A 23,834-nucleotide genomic window follows, 5' to 3' on the forward strand; every position below is an offset into this window, starting at 1 on the left:
TCAACCCCAGAGCTTTTCAAAGTTGGGCTGTCACAAATTATATTATTTTGAATTTCTAAAATAATCTAAGCCTTTAGACACACAAAAAAAGGACTCTGCTGCTGCCTGGTCCTCATCAAAACACATCAAGCATGAAGAGCTCTCTGCACAGCCTTTTCCCCCCCAGGCGGTCACAGAGAAACAATCCTAATTCATCTCGTAAGCATATTTTGAGTTACAAATTTTATTAACGTGACAAAACTATATGTATCTTTTCCAAATAAATAAATAATAAGCTGACTGGGACAGTGGGGAGAGAAAAAAACAGTTGACATCAGGCAAAAAAATTATAAAAGTCTATGTTGGATTCTGTCATTAATTTGGGTCTCGAGATAATCAGTTTGTTCCTAATGTGAAACACTGAAAATGAAGAGGGGGGGAAAAAGTAGAAGCCAATTTGCATAAAATACCCAAAAAATATCCCCTGAAGCATTAAAATCAGCCTGAGAATGAGCCATTAGAGTGCGTCACAGTTTTTAGAAAGTCTCCACCATAAGCAAATATGGAAATATTCCACTGAATTCAAATGAGAGTGCACAGTTTCATCTTATTAATAAGGCAGCTCGGCCCCTTGTGTGTGTGTGAATATAGAACGGGACCTTGATTTAAACCCAGCGTAAACCTGAGCTCCAAAAGTCATTCTCATACCAATTTGTGGAGCTATCCACGAGCCATGTGGCTTAATGCCTCGTATTTAAAAATGTAACAGAGTATACGACCTGTAAACGGCGCTGCTTAGAGCCTTTTTTTTCTTTTTTTTTCTTCTTAATCTCAAGAAGAAGGAGCTGCTGCCACGTTGCGTCACACAGCCTCGGTGGGAAATGTGTTTTTCACGCCTGCTTTCCTCTCTGCCACATCCCAGCGTTTGCCCCTTGCGGACACTGACCAACAAACCACAGCGAGCTAGATTACTGTTTTTTAAATGAGGCGGAGTGAGTTACTGCTTTAAAAAAGAAAAAAAAAAGTATCCAAGTATCTAAAGAGCTGAGTAATGAGGGTGCTATTTGACCCGGTCGCATCATCAGTCTAAATACTATCGACAGGGCCAAAACAAATTGTACAGCCGTGAGGTACTTGTTATCACACTCGCTCTCTCTCCAGACCACTCTGCTCTCTCGCCCTTCCTCTTCCTCTTCCACTCTTTCATGACTAGCTAATGAATGCAGATGGTGCTCTGGGGGATGCAGTGGTCTTATTACAGGGGTTATGCGTGCGCGCTGTGAGCTCAGCGTGCTCCAGTCAGGCTGTGGTGAAAGGTTCAATTGCTTTGGCGAAGCCCCCACCTCAATAAACAGAGGGGCTAAGGAGGTTTGTTTATTGGGCCTACCTTGACTTGACCTCCGTAGCTCAGGGACAGGCTGCGTGATTACCAAAGTGTCAGCGCAGCCCGGGGAGAACGGGGCCGGGCTACTTGCGCTGGCCCCTTCTCTGTCTCTCTCTCTCTCTCCTAATAAATCACAGGAATAAGTGCACAAGCCACAAGAGCGGGGACAAATGCAAAACCAAAGAGACAGAGATGTAAGCCCCAAGATTAAGTGGTTTATCCAACATGTTTGCAGTCAAAGCAGGGGGATTTACGACTCCACTGTCAGTCTACAATCATCAAGTAAATTCAGAAAATACTGACTGTATTGATTTGACTATCACACACGAAGGTGACATGTGGTTTCTCATCAATGATGTGGAGTGAGAAAAAAAAATACTACAGCCAAAAGCAGTGATGGAATGTAACTTAGTAGATTTACTCATGTACTTAAGCACAATTTTGAGATATTTGTACTTGAGTATTTATATTTCTGACATCTTTTTATTTTTACTTGCTACAGTTTAAAGGGGCGGCTGTAGCTCAGTGGGTAGAGCAGGTGACCAGCCACCAGAAGGTCGCTGGCTCGAACCCCGGCTCCCCTGGGCGGAACTGAGCTACATGCCGAAGCATCCTTGAGCAAGATGCTGAACCCCTAAACTGCTCCTGATGCGCAGTTGGCACCTTGCAGGGCAGCCTCTGCCATCAGAGGGTCTCATCCAGGGGTGTACCCTGGCCTTCGGGTCAGCGACCCCAATAGGGATATAGCGGACAAGAGAATGAGATGAGATGAGACATTTTAACACAAATATCTGTACTTTCTGCTCCTTACATTTTCAAAACAAGCTTATTACTTTTGTTTTAATGCGTTTGAGGGGAATTATGGATTATTTCTGTTTTGTGTCGTGCTGATTTCGCAAGACACAACAAGATGGTAACAGACAGAGTGGGAGACTGGAATGGGAGCAAAGGCGTGTTAGTGTCTCGTATCTGCAGAGACATTTTCTTATTTTATCAGTTTGTTGCTGTGCTCTGGATTTGACGTCGTATCTTTCTGGTGCATTTACAAACAGCTTGGGCAATCCTACGTATTCGACCTTTATAAATATTGTACTTTTCAGACCGCTACATTTATAGTAAAACTTTAGCTACTAGTTGCTTTGCATATGGCATGCTGTATCAGAGCCAAAGTTTACTTTTTAAATTTATTTATTTATCGACAACTGCCACTTTGTGTTGAAAAGCGGAGGGGACATAAGGGCTCACGTGAAAAAAAATCATCTCGCAGCGATTTTCAAAATGTGAGATTGTAGGCAAAATAAATTGCAGATTTTTTTCATTTTTTCATCATGCTTTTAAAAAGTCATTTCGAAAAGTGGTGGGGACATGTCCCCAACTTCCCCAGTGTGAATGACAACAGAACAATTGGATGCAAAAAACACACAAAAAAAAAAGATTCTAAAAATAATCAGGAAAAAAAGCTGAATATTGGATACGATAAATGGCCAGGCTGTGAAATTGCAAATATTTCACCACAACATCTTTTTGGGACTACAGTGGCCAAAAATATGTGGACACCTGATCATTACACATTACAGAGATGTGACAGTTGAACACCTGAAGCTCAGACCATTCATATGCTGCGTTAAAAGCCTCCGCTCCTCTTGAGAAGGATTTGGAGCCCGGCTGCAGGGATTTTCTCCCATTCAGCAACGACAGCATTAGTGTGGCCGGTCACTGATGTCGGCCGATAAGGCTCGGCTCACAGTCAGCACTCGAGTTCATCTCAAAGGTGTTGAGAGTGGTTGAGGTCGGGGCTCTGAGCCGACCAAACTCTTCTGCGCTAAACTCAGAAAACCATTTCTTTACAGACCTCACTGTCTGCAGGGGGAAACTGTCATGTTGAAGCAGGAAAGAGCATTTCCCAAAGTGAACACGGATGTCCACTTACTTTATAATGTTTTACTTCATGTTTCTTGTTTGTATTCATGAGGAATAGGGTGACTGTTGCTGTTAAATGCTTTTACATTAAATAAACGGTGCATAATAAACACACCGCATCCCAAATCTACTGTATATTGTACAGTTGTGCACTGTAACGGTTTGACTGTGACTGTGTGTTCACATTGGAAAAGGGACAAATTACATACTGTAAATTGGTATATACATAAACAGTGAGCAGTGCCTGCTCAAGCATGTGAGAGCTGACCAATCAGAGCAAACTAGAAAGGGGTCTTAAAGAGACAGGCCCTAAACTGGAGCATTCAAACAGAGGGTGCTGCAGCAATCGATGGTAAGTTTTTTTAAACATTAAAGAATGATATGAAATAAAAATTAGCCAAATATCTGACTTTTAAATTCAGTGCTGCCCACCTCTGGCCAATCAATTTAAAAAACACATTACTAACACATATATAACATGTATAATCTAACTCTTAAACATTCAACTGCCTTCCATGTCTTGCAGTCTCTCCACAGGTGATACTGAGATGAAGCTATTAAATGTTCAAATTATTCAGCAGCTTGTGAAGTCACATCATTTTCCTCTTCTGCCTCTAACTTGGTTTGAAACGCGTTCGACGAAGGCACATGCTTGTTTCATATAACGAGCATCCTCTCCCCGTGCAGTCTATCCAGTCATGGCCCTGGATTTTGATGCCCTATCAAAGTCTTGTGCTGGTCATTCTTATTGTTTTCAGCCAACGCGGAGCCGTTTCCCTCCAGCCATTGTGTGCTGTTTGTCCTCCAGTGGAATACGGCTCATTATATCAATGTGTAGTCACAGTTTCTACCGATACGCCCAGGGATCAGGCTATCTCCTCAGAAACGGAAATCTCTTTGAAAGGTCTTGTCCCCTGCCACACACACACACACACACACACACACACACACACACACACACTAACTGTACTGGTATTACTTTTTCCATCTCATGCTTCACTTGCATGGCTAAACTGCTGAATTCCCATGTGCACAAAACCTTACAGTACATCTTTGCCTTGCTGGCGAGCAGAGAAACAAAGAGAGCTCATCTAATTATATCGGTTTCTTTTTAAAAAGTCAGTGAGGTGACCTGTGGCCAGCGCATGCAGCTGACCCGGGCTGTAAAGAACTGGTCATGACACACTGCGACTGCTGTACCAATTTATCCAGAATGCAATCAGTGAGAGAACTCAACTGTAATTCACCTGAATCAACCTACGCGCGATGTGTGAGAATTTACTGATGCAGTATAACTTCATCCTGTTATGTTTTATTGAGATGGGTCTTGTTGCTCGTGGTATAATAAATGGCTGTAAAAACATATAATTAGTTGTTTTAGGAGATTAAATTGCTTTCATCTTCCCCGGCTTGTTTTTAATCATTTAATGAGGCTTTCTTGTATTATAACCCAGTCACCAGAATAACTGTTGGCAATGTATGTTTCTATAAACCACAGATATTTCTTTATGTTGCAACTTTATGTTTATTTAGGTTCAGTTTTCTTAATTTATGTTGTGACAAAGCTGTGCTTATGATCGTGTTAGGTTTAGGGCACAAAACCCACTTGGTCAGGGACAGGAAAAGATCAAGTTTTGGCTTAAAATACCTGTTTTGGTCACCATAAACATAAACATTCCTGCTGCTGTCTTTCCTCCTGGAAGTCAAAAGTCACCAATTATTTTCAACAAAAACACATTAACGACGAAGATTAAAGACGTTTTCTGTAGGCAGACTTTTCCTGGGCAACGACCAGTACTTTTCTTTAATCCTTAGCTTCTTCAGTGGAGCTGCTGATCAGCCAGCAGCAGCAGACTTTGCTTGTCCTGGGCAAGATGCCCTGGAAAAACAACAATGAGGAACACATGCAGCGTTATACCTATGTGGCTTCTGTGTGACGATGCGCTGGTCAGTTGTCCCCAGAGAGACACCATACAGACGGTCAGCAGCAGCGCCCTTCTGCACATGCTCTGTAGGTCCCTCTCCCGCATTCTGGAAAAAAACAGAAGATGAAACATCGTCAGTGGTCAGCCATATTTACATCACAGGATCACTCAGATGTGCAAGCTGCCTCACTTAGGCTTGTGCCAACAAGCTCCCAAAGCTTTGGCTTGGCAGTCGGAGGTGGTCAATTAGAGTAACTCCTGAATTCACAAAGCTTGAATCTACAGAGCTTTAACTGGATGCCTCTGCTGTGTTGAGGATAAGCCTTCTGAGGGCCACAACAGGGTTCCCAAGTGTGGCTACATACTGCCAGGAAATTGAAAGCAACATTATGAAACATCTTTACAAATCATTTTGTTGGTTCAGTGTCTTGCAATAGGGCGAGTGGTGTCTCTGTCACAGCCACTCCGCTCTCTATCACTTGTTTCTGATCTATGTTACCTGGGATTTGTAGCGAATGCACTCAAAAACTGTGGGGTGGCGCCAAATCACACAAAATGCCAATTTCTACATAATGTTGCTTTAAAACAAGTACGGCATATATCAGCGACAGCCTGCTATTAAGGTCTGATTACATGCAATTCCAACAAATTGCTGGATTCACTTGCAGTGGTGAAGTAAATCTGCAGTAGTTGTTTTGTATTAAGTAGAAATTCCCCTCTTTGAAGAATAGCAAGTGCTGACCTTCGGGAACAGAGATCGGAGTCTACAATGAAGGAAGCTATCTTAAATTAGCTTCCTCCATCCCAATGCAATGGAGCTTAAAATTTCTCAACACCTCATTATGGACAGTTTTCCCAAAGACTCCTTGTTCAGTAGAAGATTTTACCATAAGAATTAAAGGCAATCATTCAATGGATTATCTGTCCACCTCAATCGTAGTGGGCACTGACTCTTTGAAAGACATTTTACATTGTAAATACTTTATTTAAACACACAGTATGTTAATTCGGCCATAAGGGGTCTCTCAATTAAAACGAAACTAAAGAAGTGAGGGATCATGGGAGTTGTTGTCTTCATTGTTGCAGTAAACAAACATCATAGTTGATGAAAATCTATAAGTGACTCAGGCAGAAATGTTCACAGATTAGATAATGTAGTAATAATGTAGTATTGGCAGAAATGTTCACAGATTAGATAATGTAGTAATAATGTAGTATTGTGGAAAATGTAAGTGCACAAGTAAACAAAATATATATACACTGGAGGAAAAAATGACACTTAAAAAATATGTGAATAAAATAATGAATACAAGGTGTAAAATAGGTCTGAAAATGAAAACTGTCTAAAAACAAGTCCCCTCACTGAAAGGCTACTTTCTAGGTATTTGTGTCTTATATTAAGTAAACTGAAATATTTGACTAGAAATTTGAAAAATATACTTGGGAAGAGTATTGGTGTTTTTAGACATTTTAACTCAGAAATGTCTTTACTGTGTTTGTTTATGTTGCGTCCTGTACAGTATATGGGAACATGATAAGGTGCACAATAATGTCACTAAACCAATGCTGTGAGACATTCAAGCATCAAAACCAAAAAAACCCTTCACTACAAACTTCACAGGACAGAAAAATGTTGACTTTATTTACAAAAGTAGAAATAGATGTCCCCACAGCTCTGATGGAGCTCGGGCTTCAGTTGGAGGACAACCGCTGTATGTTACAAACGATTTGACTGAAGCCAAAACATGTAAATCAGTGTGTGCAGCTCACCAGTCTGTAGTGTGGAAAGTACACGAGGTCAATTAGATCCGTTAGAACTTGACCGATCCTGTCGCTGTGTCAGGGATAATTAATAGTTATGAATAATTAATGAAGTATCTGTGCTTTGTGCACAGTGCCTCTCTCACTCTGAAGATGCACATATCGTCCCTGCTGCTGTGTGATGGCTAAAGGTGTTTGATAAACTCCGAATAAAGACGCCTACAACAAACAAAACATCAGCTCAGTACCATGGTAATGATGCTGCAGTTCCATAATAATACCAAGTACTGTACCATGGCTGTGTGGATAAAAGCCTAATGTTCAGACTCTTTCCTCTGAGCAGGGAAAGCCTATCTAATCTGGCGTATATAACTATATTTTTCACAAAGGAGTGGCTCTGTGGCATCCTCGTGTGTGATTTGTTTGAGCAGCGTGAGACAGAGCCTGAAAGCTGGCGTCTTGCGCCAAAAGTGTGAGAGTTGGCAACTCTGTATAAACACACAGCAATTTATAATACCAATTTAGATGTGGAGACAGCTAGAACAAATGCAGTCTGTTTACGCTCTCTGTCTCCCTCTCTCCCGCTCGCTGTCATCCTGCTACCTGGGAGGTGAGTAATGCTGTTTGTGTCGTCTGTGTTAATGTGCTCAGCTCAGTAATCTTTATGTACTTTCAGAGGGCTGTTGTCCAGTAATACTCTCCATCTCCATCTGAGAGGCCTGTGTACGGCGGAACAAGCAATGCAATCAGCGGCTCGTCTTACTGCCAACAGCACTGGCCCCGTCTCTCGTGAGAAAACAGCCGCAAATCACAGCTTCGCTTTGAACTCTGTTCCAGTGCAGCCACTCAAATTAGTAAAATGCTTGGTTTCATGCAAAGAGATCAACTCTTGCTTATCTGGCAGAGGCTCGCATATGAGGGGGATGTTTTTCGCCGCGACTGCCTTTGTACTGGCAGCCAGAGCTGGGTGAGATCTTCACGGGGAGGCTCTAATTCTGTACAGTATCAGACAGCTGATGCAATCGGGATGTTACGCACACAGACTGTAGACAAACATAGACACAGTGTCTGAAGCATCTTCAATAGATCTCTAAAGGGACTGTTTGAAGCCAGTTACACTTGTTCCCATCTGGTCAGGTGTTGAAGCCAAATGATCCAGCTTTGGAGCCGGGGTGGACCTGATGTGAGGCAAACAAGGGGCAACCCAGTGAGCTGACAGTGATAGGCTGAGACGCCTGGCAATCAAGATAAACTTGTTTTGGGTGGGCCACCCAGATACCCAAGTGTATTTGAAAAAAAAGAACATTTTAGCATTTTTTTATCCATCTGAGAGAGCGATGCCATCCAAGATCCAAGAGAGAAAGAGAGATGTTCTCTGGTGTTACATCCCTCCTGTAAACACACTGATTGTAATGCGACCTCTCCTGTTTAATGTAGGCCTTCTTATGCTGTTGTCAGACAGTGACAGTGATAAACAGAAAGGTGAGGCAAGCCACGGTGTGTGCATTTAGGTAGTCAATCGAAACAAGAATAAGTAGGCACACCTTTACAGCAATTCTGGAAAAGATCCTTGATCTTTGAGTCCCATTCTCAGGTCTTCAAATACCGATGCATTTCCCTCCAAACCCCCGCCGTGTTTGTGATGACTGACGTGATGGCAAACTAGTCTCCTGGCAATGTGAAAGGAGTCAAGTCAGTAACTATTTTAAGTGAGTTTAAGTGTGTTTAAAAAACCTTCATATACACGTTACTTTTGGTGTACAAGTGGTAAAAGCCTTTATCCAATAATAAATCAAGTTTCAAGAAAAAGGGAGTCTTTTGAAATTAAGAGACACTTATGCAAACATAATATTTTTTTCCCATTGAGGTCAATACAAAAAATAGAGTTCTCTGGTGTTAAATGTACCCTTTTAGTGCACACACACAAGACCGCCCATGTACATGTAAGAGCTTGAAGTGATATAAAGGAGATGGTAACTTTCTATGTAATGTAGCTATGTGCCAACAAAAACAAGGATGAACAGCAGACAAGGATGTATTAGGCCTCAAATCCAAGTAGCATTTTGGCAAAAAAACACCACAATGTACCTTTAACTTTAACTCTAACCGAACTCATCTTACATCTTAAACAGCTTCACTTTGGCTTCGACACTATGTTGTTCACTTGTGCCTGCAGGCACTGAATATGTCTGACTTCAGCAGAACATTACAGACGCACAATGCAGCATCCAGGGTAACTGAAGTGGTCCACTTGATCTTTTTTTCTCTTCACTGGGGACTAACCAGTTCTATTAACTCCCACAGAGCTAGAAAACTAATTTTCACCTGTGCTCCCAGTAGTTTTGTTCAACACCAACGCACGCTGCCTCCAACACCAAAAACCACATGATGACCGGATGCTTCAAACACACACATACGGTGCTTGTAATGAGCTCAGCTGTTCCCCCTCACTTTCATTTCATTAACTTGAATTTCAAAAAAAAAAACTAAATGAATATTGGGCCCACATTCAATCGCCCACATTTCATCTTCTGCTCACAATCTTATTTTTACTTATTTACAGTTATTGATAACAAGAAAGGGAGAAAACTAATAAATCTGCTCCGACAGCTGAACTCCAGAAATAATTGGAATTTGAACACGTGCTGTCATGCTTGTTAAAAATGAAATGTCTAGCAGTTAGTCTGTCACTGTTTGAAGATGTTGGGGCCGGGCAGCAGGTTTTATTCCAAACAAGATTTAAATCTACTCTAGCATCTAATATTACAATTTCCACCTCGTGTCTGGTAGTGTTCAGGTGGCCAGTTGGAGTTGGTTAACAGGAAAATTACTCCACCTGATGGATGTGGCAGTGAGACCAGGTGGCTCATCATAAAATGGCCTGATCTGGGTAAACCTATTTCGTGATAGGTTAAAGCGGATTTCTACATGCTGGAGGCACACATACACATTTAGCGCCATGATCAGTTCTGATGCAGTTTGGATACGGTGTTAGTTTCATTGGTTTTTCCACACATCTTGTCCAACCTGTGCGCCTTCTGCATTCACTCATAAATAAACTTGGTCGTTATTTTATGACACAGTTATACTCTGTCCAACTGTGCAGGTCTGAGTTCGATTGCCTTTTACTCAAGCAGACATCCAACCACACAGATTTAGTGACTCATCTTCTGAAATAGGAAGGAAGAGTAAGGAACCACTGACTTTCTTATGCTCCTTCTTAGTCATGCTAACATCATGGCAATGTCCGGACTATTGGATGAGTTGCAACAACATTAGCTTAACATATTTATCTCCCCCTCAGGATGAAATGTGAATAGTTTTGGTGACCTTCAAACTAGATGTAAGAAAGTTTTCTGCTTTTATTTATCATCACAAAGTAAATGTTGATTGCACAATGTAATGAATATAGAATAATGCAACAATGGGCGTTGAGATGGGTTCCTTATAAACCTCACTTTCACTATACAATTTGATCTGCCATCAGGGACTAAACCTCCCGCGAAAAGGAAGGTTAACAGACAAAGAGTCAAACAAAACAAGAACAATGAGAAGAATTACTGACAAAGTGAAACCAGTCCCAAAGCAGGCTAGTAAAAGAAGCAAGAATATTACATTCAGTAACATAAAACCCCTTAATATTTTGAAGTTATGCCAGATAATTTAATAGATACAATAAAACAACCAGAGTAAATTGAAAGATTAAACTTTAGTCAATAGTTAGTTCACAACAATAAATTGCTAACTTTTTATTAAGCAGTCGTTCAGATTTATAAACACCAGTTGCAACTTTGATAATGGCCATCCAAATAATGTTTTCAGATGAACTACACAGTATTTATTTAGCATTTACAAAGTATTATAAACATCAGTTGCACAATTCCAATAAATAACTGCTCAACAAATACTTTTCACCAAATATATATATCAAATTATTAAAGACCCAGAAAAAATACAGAGGACATGAGCGCGATGTCCTCAATGGTAGCTATGGGCCTTTATGTATGCTATCGCCTTTCAGCCTGAAAATATCGAGACATGAATTTTGGTCCATGTCGCTCCGCCCTGAGCACAAAGGACCGCTGGAGCACGGCTGTATTCTCTTTGTCTTGTTTAACTTTATCCACGTTGTTAGATACTGTATCTTTCATGCTATTGGCAAATTTTGTGTTGCATAGTAACCACAGGACCATCACAAACTTTACACCTTGTGATGTCTTTCTGTTGTTTATGAGCTTCTCGTTGTGACGCTCTGATTACGGCCTAACGGATAGACATGGTCGACACGTAAATGTGCGCACAATCTCTCACACAACAAACTTCCCCCAGAGCGCCCATTGCCTGCTAGCAGCAGTGAGTAAATGGGAGTAAGAAGACGGACGAGTGTGTTTACAGCCGATACATGACACAGAGTGGACGAGCTCGAGGTGGCTGCCGCTGTTGGAGGGCAAAAGAAAACCGGCGTTGCTGTTTATGCTAGGCGCTTTTGTTTACCTCTTCTCTAAATATGACACACGGTTGGTTGTGTGCCAGCAGTCATGCCCCGGGCCAAGCCTTTCCTCAGTTACATAAAAAGCTATAACTGTGACAGAGAAAACGTGGAGTCTGATGGAACGTAACGCATCAGTACAGCCGAGTGAAATCCTGCTGTTACACTCATATTTTTGACAAATAAAATCAAATGTATCCTTGCAGCTTTAAAGCTGTTAAAATCATCTCACTTCACATTGCCTGACTGTCTCATTTTGTGTATATTCTGTAACTGCATGCCAGCTCTCTTTTTTTTAGTATTTTGAGTTAAATATTCACACGTTTTGATGCCTGTATCATTCTATCAAATGGAAATGTGCATCATTTAAGTTCTCCAAAATTCAGCCTGAAATATTCAGAAAATCTGGGATGTCCACTTGAATTTAAAATAAAGTTTTGAGGGTTTGAATAATGTCTGGCTGCAAAGCGTTGGTTTGCAATGATTGACCCACAGGCAACGCTACTCCTTGTTAGAGTATAACTGAGAAGATGATACACAGCAAAACTAGTTCACAGAATATACAGGTTGTACTGTTTTCATTTATCGGCCCATTATTGCCTCGTTTATCTGATTAATGGTTTAGTCTTATAGTGAAAAACAAATCCAAAGTGATGTCTTAAAGCAACAAATGAGAGGCTACAACTGGGGCTTTAATCCATTATCCCAGTCACTGCAGATTATTGTGACTAAGCAATAGTTATAGGTATGTTGTGAATATAAACTTGATAGAGGAATGAAATGCATCTATATGAATCAAATAGTTAAAGCTTTGTAATTACTTCCTGTGTGTTTGTGTTGGTTGGTTTGTTTGTCAGCAGGATTACACAAAAACTGCTGAACGGATTTCAACTAAACTTGGATGTGGAGTGAATTTTTTGTGTGGATCTGGATGAAGGGACGGATCCAGGAATTTTTTCCTCATTTTCTTTAACACTGTGAGCATGTTTTTCAACATTTTGGTTCATTTCTCAGGGAATAAAGCATGGATCTAAAAGTAAACAGACATATTTAGGTGGCTGGTATCTATGATTGGTTAAGGATCCTCAACAAAAATCTGGATCTAGTGGTTTTAAATATGTTTAATTTGGTACTGGATTAGACTTGATTGAATTAAAGTGGACTGTTGGGCCTTGGCAGAGGAGTGCACTGAGTGCACTGAGTGCCATTCTGGTTTGGTCTAATAGTGAAAAGAGTCCAAAGTGACGTCTTAAAATGTCTTATTTTGTCTTAAAACCAATGATTATAAATCGAAAAAAGCAGCAAATCTCTACAGTTGGAAAGATTTAAGGGCCTTAAACCATTATCAGAATCATTACAGATTATTTTGACTAATCAATAGTAATAGGTACTGTTGAATATAAATTTCAGTCAAGAATGAATTGTATCTGAATGAATAAATGAACATTGTGGTTTCCTTTAAAGCCCAAACAGTGAAATCTGTGAAATTCTATGTTGGTGACAGACGGTGATTGCAGACTTTTCCACTCACTGATTAAATCAAACCAAACACTTAAGCTATATAACTACACTATATTGGAAAAAAAATATTGTTTTTGCAGGAAAATCTGTGCTCCCACACCCGAAGCAATTACTACAAAAGATCAAGTATTCATTGATCTTGTGGTTAACTCGTGCACATTTGTAAAAATCAATTCTATGTCGGAATCAAAGAAAAGCACTTAACATCAGGAGATGTGTTAACGTTAGGGCCAAGCCTGAGGGCTGCACTACAGCGTAATGTACACTAAAGTTAGAGAATATGTTTTATATTGAGTGATTCAGTGCGCCAATACGTCAAAACGTGCTGTACGCTCTACATTTCAGTGTACAAGTTAAATCCTGAACTTGGATGTCAGGACTGTATTTCACACGTCATTTAAAGTGTATAAAAAGAAGATTAAACACAATTTTGAGTATTAGGGCAATTTAGTGAAAATACTGTGCTCTTAATGTCTGAATTAAATGGTGATTAAATTAAATAGACAACCCAATATTACATAGATCAGAGTCGGTGATGAACTGCTGTCCTCTGGCTACTGCACCTGGGATAACTCATTTAAAATAGTTGCTAACAGCAGTCTTTGTGATGATAATAACTCTGTCCTCTGTCACCCTCGCCTACATGTTGAAAGATGTTTGATGTGTTTTTATATTTCTTGTTTTAAAGCATTTTTTCCTGATAATAATGATGATAAGGTGAAGCGCAGACATGTGTTGGAAGCCGAGGCGATGCCAATCCAAAATGCTGTTGGATCGACTGTTTTACAAAAGGATTGTAATGACAGGATGAGCGGGAAAGCGTGCTACTTAAATCCACCAGATGAATGGATTGAGGGAATGGCCATTTCCATAAAGTGATAGAATTTGCCCCAAGCGTGTTTTTGTGCCCACAAATCCCTCCCAATCCTACAGATAACTTGAAAGAGGGAAAAAGATTTGCACATTACACAACTGACTGCCGTGGAAAAAGTCGCACAACAAGTGACAGATGAGCCTCAGACAGCCTGTCAGCGACAGCTTTAACTCAGCAGGACTGATTACCTGACAAAATTATAACTTCTTAGGGAATAGTGCATGGCATGTAATCAAATGCGCAATTACCACAGCAGCATATGGCTCAGTTGGCAGGCAAGTACAAGATGTTGTAAGTATGTAAATACAACAGCGTCATACAAGGAAGCCAAAAACACTATTCGCAAATTGGAAACAAAGGAAACACTCAGGCTTAGTGATGCCTTTCTTTGCTCCGGCGCCTGTAATTAAAAATGTGTTCGACTGGCAGGTTCAGGCTTATTACATACAGGAAGGTGAGGAAAAGATACATATTCATTCTCCCCTGTCGATCTGATTAATCACTGCACCTCATTATGTAAAGTCTTGAAGGACCACACAGGCAGTTTGTCACGCTTTAACCCATTAACCACGGGTAAGATATACTTCACATTACTGCCAACTGTTTCACAAATCACATCATATGTTTTTAAAAGACACCTTATGCTGCGATCCTACATTGTACTTAGAAAAGTGCAGTGGAAAGGAATACTAAGTCGGACACTCTGTAGTTGCCATTTCTCTTGCATTTGGTTTATTTGAAGTGAAGTGTTCGCAGCACGAGCCGACTCCTCCTGTCTCTTTTTACACGTGAGACCTCAGATTGGGAGTCGGGAATACAGACTCGAAAGTATCAACTCCAGACATGCAAAGGATTGAAGTACAGATCCTATCTTTTTGTCAGATTTCTCATTTCAGTTTGATTTGCTGACTAAAAACCCTGAATGACTTCCATCCATTGTCCCGCTGCAACGGAGAGCTTCTGAGTTGATTGAAATGTTGATGTAAGAGTTGCCTTAAATTGTGAGAGCGCGGTCAGAGCAAGCTTTACAAAGGGCATGGTGCCCTGGATTTTGCCTCTCAGGTAACATACACCAATCAGCCTCAATATTTTTTGTGTAATTCATGTTTTTGTTTAGTTTTTTGCCAGTCTTGGTGCATGACAGTGCAACATACCACTTAGTGAGAAGAACCTTGTTACTTACACTAGACTCTACGTGGCATCAGTGGCATAATAAAAGGATAGAAATGGCCAAACAAATAAAAACAAACCAGCAGTGCAAAGGACGTGTTAATACAATCGTAACTAGAAAGAACATCCACGCAACAGATTGTAATTTTAATTACTATCAAGAGGCAACATCACACTACAGATTCATCTGTCAGTGTGATATGAGTCTGAAAAAGAAATCCCACATTGGTGCTCTTCTGTTGGTCACGTCACTCATCCCGTTGAGCACTGTGCTCATAAGAAGCTGTTCTCATCATCATGTCTGCCCATTCTTTTTAAATTCAGGAGACTTGGGTGTTTTCCAGTGTCTCAGTAATGTCCTAGCAGCAAATGTGATGCCCACCATGATCACCAAAATTTCCTCCATCCGATATTGCTGTGTATCTGGGGTCTCTCCCCTAATACACAGAGACAAACACAGAAACTCTGGGGGTGTGGTCTTTGGCGGATGAGGTGGGGCCTCCATGGATTAGCAAGTCCCATGGATGCTTGACTGGATGGAGATCTGGGGAATTTGGCGGCCAGGTTAGCACCCCGAACTCTTTGTCACGTTCCTGAGCAGTTTAAAACATTAACCTGCTAGAAGAGGACACTGCCACTGGGGAACGCTGTTGCCATGAGGCGGTGTGCTTGGTCTGCTCACAATGGTTGGGTGAGTGATGGGGTTCAGGGTGGACCCAAGGTTTCTCAGCAGAGCACTGTATTGCAACAAGATAATTGGTGATATTCACTTCACCTCTTGGTGAAGAATGTTGCAGCCTGAGAAAAAAAGCATGGAGGACAAATTCTTGACTAAAATATTAACTACTGCAATTTTATTCTGTTTTTACTGTAGTTATACAGAGTAACTATTGTCTTAACATTTGCTAGAATTGAACATCAATCAAGGAATCTGTATTTAGGTGTTTTTTTTGTAGTAGTAGATGGAAATATGTCATAATTTATTAAGTATCAAGTCTTTTCTGCAGAAACAAAGTGTGATTTTTATGGGTTATATGTGAATTACTAATGCAGCAATTTAACATTTAGATTATTGTTTTATACTTACCATAAAATTGTTGTTGATATGAAAGTACTGTAAATAAACCGGGGAAATGGTGTCTTTTCCTTTTTTGTTGTTGAAAATCTAAACTTTATTGTGCCCTTGACAGCACATAGGAAGAAGAAGATGCTGGAGCATTTCTGAAGGACGCGAGTCCAAAACACATCCATTCGGTCAATATTATGCAGCAAAAAGAGAGTGTGTTTTTCCAACCAATCAATTAAAGTTCGCCCCACTGCGCTACCAGGGACAGCAGCAAGTGTTGGAGGACCTATTAGTCTGCACTATTTAACAACAGCTCACAGACATCTGGTGAACAAAGTACCTTTCATTCAGACAAATCTTTCTGACCGGGAATTTGTGAATGTGTGTTACAAAGATAGTAAATCAGACAGAGAGTATTTTCCCATTCTGCTGTGCAAAAAAAACTTGAGTTTCAAAGTTATTTCTGGTTCAGTAACTCGCCACAATCAAACCCTATGTGACTCGCAGACTCCCACCGTGTCTAATACTGACAGAGAAAATTGGAGTTATGAAAAACAGCAGTAAATTTACTGGGCAGGGGTTGGACGACTGCGGCCGTGTTCCAGCGTTTACTCCCCGTCGGGCTTGGTGTGGTGTTATTTTGGAAGCGGCAGACCAGAGGAGGCCGAGTACTTAGTTCCAGAAGCCAACATTAGGCTCAGACCTGTTGGAAAACATCCCCTCGGGTGCAGAAGCAGAGGTCATCTCAGTGTAGCTGGAGTCCTCTGCCACACTTGGCTAGTCCCTCCATCTCGTTCCGTTCCACTCTATCTCTCTATCTCCCGCGCTATTGTGGTTCACCGAGGTCCACTTGCTTCTGACTCATCCTGTGTCCTCACAGCATGTTCTGTGCCACCGGACACACGGTACAACGCAGCAGGGATCAGATAGCTGTCCTACTGCATCATCACACTGCAGGCACGGGGGGACAGAGGAAGAGTCGGCCACTGTAGGTTTCACAGAGCGCTGCTGGCATCAGAGCACACATTGTTTTTTCCATTCAGTCACGTTTTACGCAAATAAGACGATAAACTGCATTCAGCACACTGTACGTCTCCATCCCGATAAATGAATGTGTCGTCTTTAAACTCATTGATGCTCATAAATTGGTATTTTAGCATGACCATTTAGCATTTAGGAACGCCTTGAAAACAATTATTTAATGATTTACAACATTATAATGTAGATATCAGGCTATTTTGGGCATATTAAGACATTTAAACCCTCAAATGTGGTTACCAAACACTTGTGACTGTGGCAGGATAATAAACAGTACAACAATAAACCATAAGTTTTCATATCCAACAACATTTAAGCCAATATGAAATATCTGTGATCTGCCAATATCGGCTAATCGATATATCGGTCGGGTTGTATTTCATGAGACACCGATGTGTGTATATGATATCCAGGATTAGGGAGTAACATAATACATGTAATGGGATTACATAATTAGCATAAACAAAAAAGGTAAAGTTAGATCAAAAAAGATTACTATTCAGTAAATAAGGAAATTACTAACAAGATTGCAATTTAAAAAAAAAAAGAATGATATACTGTACTAGTCTGTAACCATGAACATGTGCACACATGACAACACTTCACGAGTCTCACACAGCATCACTCTGGTCTTAAGTGAAACTCAATACACGTGTGTATGTGATGAAATCCCCCCCAATATCTAATCCCGGTGAAAAAGAGTGAATTCCCTCTCACACTTTTCACCTCTGCATTGATGGATTTATTAAGGTCGAGGTTTCGGCACGTAACCCGGTGCGTACATGAGGCACATGAGGTTACTGTTTTTGATTTCTGGAGATTTGAGTCTCTAATTTGAAGCTTTGCATGAGTGAAGATCGTGCTCACAAATTCTGGCAGAGCTGCCAAAGAATAATAGCATGCAAAACCTAAAACCCAGTCAGAATTCAGAAACCAAATTATGACGGTAAAAGCTGTCTTGGTTGCATTAACATTTCACTCACACAGAATCACGATCTTGTGGACACTTTTGAGTGATTTGCATTTTAAACGCTGAGACAGGTTTGCTGAATTTTCTGGGTTATTTTTCTAAAGTGTTTTCCCCTCAGCGGTGCTGTTGTCATGTCTGATATTGATTTCAGTCACCAAATGCTGCTCTGGACTGTGTGTGCTGCGTGTACCACCGACTTAAATGAATATTCAAAAGCGTGAAAAGTATTTTGACATAAACTGAATGCGTGAGCCAGGCATAAGCTGTAATAAGATCAAAGTAATGCTAAGTGGATCTTCAAGCTTTATTTCCACATTTCATCCAACAATGTGTCTGCTGAAGCAGAAAATTATTCCTCTGCTTTAAAGCAATATAAGTCACTCTAGAATAAACACTGCTCGGGTCCTCACACTCATACAATTAAGCTCCGACGACTGACTGAGCAGATAAGAACTATCAAGAAGAGAAGCCAGAATAAAATGACTAACGACGGCACTAAACCAGCACTCAGACAATCTCTGCATGTGGAGCTAACGGCGCTCCTCAATGATTTTCCGGAGCACGTGAAGTTCAAACGCTCCCAATCATTTGCCGCCTTAAAATGAATTGTACACAAGCATCACAATGCCGTCCTGATTGCTCCCTGCAGGCATCTTTAACCTCTCTGTCGTGATTGCTCTTCCCATATCGCCCAGAATGCACGTCCTTGAGTATTGTGTTTTGAAAAAGCATTTATTTTGTATTTTATAGTTAGTGCGCAATTTCAGTAATTGCTGGCGACTGCGAGATGGAGGCAGTTTTATTTAAAATTGGCTTACTGGTAAGAATCACTGGGGAAACAGCTCCATGCACTATAGGTCTGTACTTTTCCAAATTTCAGGAAAGCTAAAATCTCCTCATCAACATCTTGGCTCACAATTACATGACCGAAACTGATACTGTTGTGTGCTATAGACTAACACAGTGTTGTAAACTCATTCTCCTTCTGACATGTATTTCACATTCACTGGACAGCCAGAGGGACACAGGAAATGGGGGGTTGAGAGAGAGTAGCATGACCGGCAACGAAGGCCTGCAGCTAGAATTGAAAGAGTGGACTGTACGTTCTCAACCAGTTGAGTATCAGCACCTCTCTTCTAACATCATTTTCTATTCCATGCAGATTTTACATATCTTACCCTTCATCACACAGAAAAATGCTGGATTGAGAGTAGCTTACTCGGTTATTGTTAAATTTAGCTGAATGCAAGCTACAAAATATCGATCAGCCCGATGATGTCTTGACCAGACTGACACGGGGAGATGGGAATGAAAATAAGGATTGGATGTGATAATATCTCACTTTATCCCATGTAATATGTTATCGTGAAGGGCAAGTCAATTTTAATTATAGAGCCGCAGAAACCTCGGAGCAGACCCGGACTCTAGATGGGGGGGCCATCTGCCTTAAGTGCCTGCGTTGAGAAAGAGACAGCGAGACAGAGAGAGAGGGGGAGACATACCTCACACTCCCGATTAATTTCATAGTTTGACAAATCAAATAGGTGTTTTCCAGTTTTGCGTAAACAATATGATGAAATTCACAGTGACGACAATAACAACACAAGTTATCCTAATAGAAATATGACTAATAATAACAGTAATAGCAGCTATGACACTACTGGAATAAAAAACACACAACACAATGTCCGGACAAACACACTTGCACGTCTTGCCTAGTCTGACAACATCATCAGCATCAGTGACGTCGGCACGCAGAGCGCTCATCTACGCAGAACTGAAAACATGTGAAGTGAGAGAGGAATGAGGTTTTATTCTGTTCGAGTGGACCTGCAATAAATTGACTTAATCAGCCATCAAACGCATCCACGGGCGCTACGTAAACGTCCGTGCACAATAACGTTCACTTACATTCATAGAACCGTGACTAAAACATTAACATTTGTTGTTGATGCACCTTAACGATCGCGGATTTAGCTGAAGACAACAAGCGGAGGCCGACATGTAGTCGGCCATGTCTCCATCAACAATGTGTGATCGCCCGCTCTGATACAGTGACCATCTCAAAAGAGAGAAACCTTTTGTAGGCTGATCCTTGGATTACAGAGGTTACAATCTAACTGAAAGAGACTGTAACTCATTCTAAGAAGTACCATTTTTTTTAATATAGTTGATATATTAAGTATGTTTTTGTACATCTGTTGTTCAATAAACCCGGCCTCTTCTCCTTGATGGAAGCATACAGCGAGAAGACGAAAATTAAAACACACCAAAATCACTATTTCAACCAGCTTCTTGGCGTATCCCAACCTACCCCTTGCAACCCTACCATCACTGAAACCAAAGCTCTGTCAAGAAGAAGTCAAACTTTTCCTGTCCTATATTCTGCCTCAACATTAGAGAGACTGGTGCGTGTCTCTCACAAGAGCGACAGCTTCATGATGTCACCCCTTTATTCAGTGAGCAGCACACTGCACTTCAGCACTTACTGTACTGAGTCTGAAATAGGTCAATTTCAGCTCTAGAGATGAGCTGTAAAACGAAATAAGACTTGTATAAAGTGAGAGCCTGGCAGAGTGAATGGGTGCAGGGTGGTCCTCTGCATTAATGCAGACTGGGGGCGACGGTTGCTGCATCCGTTGCAATTCAATCAGTTTTGGGTCATCGATAAGAGTGCTGATTGTTCTCTGTTGGGAGCACAAAGTTTGTTTTGTTGTTCTCAGAGGGGAGATTCGCTTGTATTGCTGTGTTCACGGTCAGACTGTGGCACAGGAGAGCTTTCTAGGAAAACAAGCCACCCGTACCAGTCATAGTACCACTTAAATAATGAGTCCCCGTGCTGCTGCTGCTGCTGCTGCTGCTGGACTCACTGCTCTGCATCATAATAAGTGTAGGGTCAAAACAATAACTAAGAACTAGTGTACTGCACCTCATTAGCCCCCCTTTAGGATAGCAGAGAGTGTGCCAGAGCCTCTAAAGGGCAAGACTTTGGGACATGGGCCAGTATTCACAACTTTGTGCTCCACCGTCTAAAAGTCCACCAATACCTTTGAAAGACTGTAAGTTCGTGCCAAATGCATTATTTACACTGGAGCAAGGCAGGGTTCCCGTTCCATTTGCTTCGGCAGAAGTGGCTTTGCATGCACTCATAAATAATAAATGTGCAGCACAACGCGTGGGAACGGGGAAGAGCAAGCATGAAGAGGAGCCCAGTCACACAGCATGAAGGAGAACAAGGCTGCTTAATCTGGGCATGGTAAAACACTGTCCGTGCAAGTGAGTCACCCATGAAGAACTAAACGCTAGACGACAAAGCGCAGACAGAAAAAACAACAAGGGGCGGGCAGGCCACGAAAGAAAAACAAAATTTGCATCTCTGGCGGCATTTGGGCACCTCGCCACGGCGCTAAACTGATCTAATCACCGCCTGGCAGGAAGAAGAAAGCAGAGAGAAAGCAGAGAAGGGGCGGCTCCGGCTGAGATGGATATTTCATGTACCATAACGTACAATGAGAGGCTTTCACTGACGCTTATGACAACTAAGCTGAAATACACTGAGACATGGTCTGTTGCATGTTTCCATGCAACTGCCACTTATCTAATTCTTCTTCTAAGCTGCTGGTGAGAGCTCCACACACACTGTCGTGACTGGTGCCATAAAAATGAACAAACCTTTTCGAATGGGATTAGACGTCAACCCCCGACCCCTCGCCAATCTACTGGGGATTTACAGAATGTTTGGATTCATTTTTCATAAGAGAGTAGTTAATAAAAAGTTGTTACAGCCGATAGCCCTGGGAGAGCAGCGGCTGTAATTGGATGTCTAACTGAGTCCTCTGACATGTTTGGACAAGCTAATTCTCAGAGCAATTTAGGACTTTAGTTTTACTCCATACAAAGCTGCAACGCAGTGCTCTCCTGACACATTCATACACAAACATTACTTATGAGCTGCTTTGCACATTTATGCTTTTCGGGTTGCCATTTTTTATATTTTGGAAACATTAATTGTGCAGATGTACTGTACAGAAGGCACAGACGAATAGCAATGACTCATGGAACAGAATAAAATGAATAGACAAATATATGATACATTTTGATATATAATCCTCTTCGAGTATATGTGAATGCGTTTTTCCAAATTTCTTGTTGCTTTGTGGTCCACCAGTTGGGAGTAAAACAATTTTTTGCCAGCATGCAGCAGCTACTGTAAGTTAACCTCAAGTCATCTGTTTCTATTAGCTCATTTTATTTTATATGTTGCCGACATGTCATTGTGTCATCAAGATAATTCTTCATATACAATATGCATGAAGTGTGCAGCTGTTAAATTACAAATTTTTACTGCAGTTAGTTGCGCAGATCCTTAGCAAGTGTCGTAAATATTAAAAAATTGTCCTTTCTCAACCTAAACTCAGGGAAGCTTCTGTAACCTTTCTGTCTTCCCATTCGGTTCTCACAAGAACAACTTTCATATAGGGGACTGTTTGCACAGGTTTTTGCATAAAACGGAAAACTTGTGTTGCATTTTGGCCATTTGTTCACACGACAACGCCATTTTGGGTGCCTGAAAACAAAAACTTTTGAAACTGGGTTCCAGAACGTAAACTTTCCATAATGTAAATGACACCATTCTTGTGTAAACTGCTAATATGCTATTCCAGTCCCGCTTTGTGCATGTGTATTAAGTTTTCAGCCACAGGAGGAGAACAAGAACGATGGCGGACTACCAAGCGTTGTTTGTTCTGCTGACTCACTGTATTAACGCTCCTCGTGCACAGGCTTGTGGTATTTATCCGCGGTGTTTAATGACAACGTTTACAAATAATGTTTCCATTTTTAACAAAACTGGTGTCATATAAACGGGGCCTATCTTCTGTGTAAGCAGCCTTTAAACCGCAACCTCTACTGACCATAGTAATTATGATAGGAAGGAGGAAGTCAGGTGACAAAGTATAAAGAGTGACCAAGTCCGCCGATGGAGATGGAGACGGACTTTCACCCAGGAGACATTACTTGAAACTAATGACAAGTGACGTATTTTAGCCTATACCATGATCTTTTCTTATATTTACAGTAAACAAGTAGATTTGATGGCTAAACCTACCTAAATTGCAAATGTTTCAACAGTGTTAATGACGTGATAATGATTGTCTGTTTGTCGTTTAGGGAGCCATCGACATCGACCTATTCATTGGATTCGGTATGAGGGTGTGTTGTTCCATCACAAAGGTCTCATGATGGTTTTAGTAGACTACTAAGCCGAACATAATGTTCTGAGACAGCCGGCATTAACAGCCATCTTCTTCACTGTACGTGCAGTATTATGTGTTCTTGTAACTGCTCTACTCTTCATAACCAAAATGATTTTGTCTTGCGACAGCAACAGAGAGGCAAAGAGGATGTGGTTAGACGTAGAATGACATTTTCTACAAAAGCATCACGGACACATGACCGAATATAAGCTTTGCATTCATACAAAAAAAAAGATTCACGCTAACAAGATATGAAATGATTTACCTCGAGCCTAAATATTAAAATTCTGGATTAAAAACAAAACAAAATCGATGCTCAAGTGTTTTCTTCACAAGACAATAAGCAGCATTAGCAGACTGTGTGAGGTTTTCCTCCATGGGAGAAAGATCTGCAGTGTGGACTGCAGTGTCTTGGCAGGGCCCCATGTATTCTGGGAGAAGGAGCGGGGAGGCAGAAGAGAGGAGCTAAAAGAATCCCTTTT

The 23,834-nt window shown here is 41.1% G+C and overlaps 1 protein-coding gene across 1 annotated transcript in view; it reads right to left on the reverse strand.

The window, feature by feature from the left end:
- Nucleotides 1–23,834, reverse strand: part of tafa3a (TAFA chemokine like family member 3a) — a 100,864-nt gene that overhangs the window by 35,904 nt on the left and 41,126 nt on the right. Inside the window, exon 2 of the mRNA XM_084348058.1 lies at nt 5,202–5,314. Within this exon, the coding sequence (XP_084204184.1) occupies nt 5,202–5,313 (112 nt within the window). The 5' untranslated portion in view covers nt 5,314. The remainder of the gene's footprint in view (nt 1–5,201; nt 5,315–23,834) is intronic.

Source organism: Pagrus pagrus (genome assembly GCF_965226575.1).
Source record: "Pagrus pagrus genome assembly, chromosome: 3".
NCBI classification, from domain to species: domain Eukaryota; kingdom Metazoa; phylum Chordata; class Actinopteri; order Spariformes; family Sparidae; genus Pagrus; species Pagrus pagrus.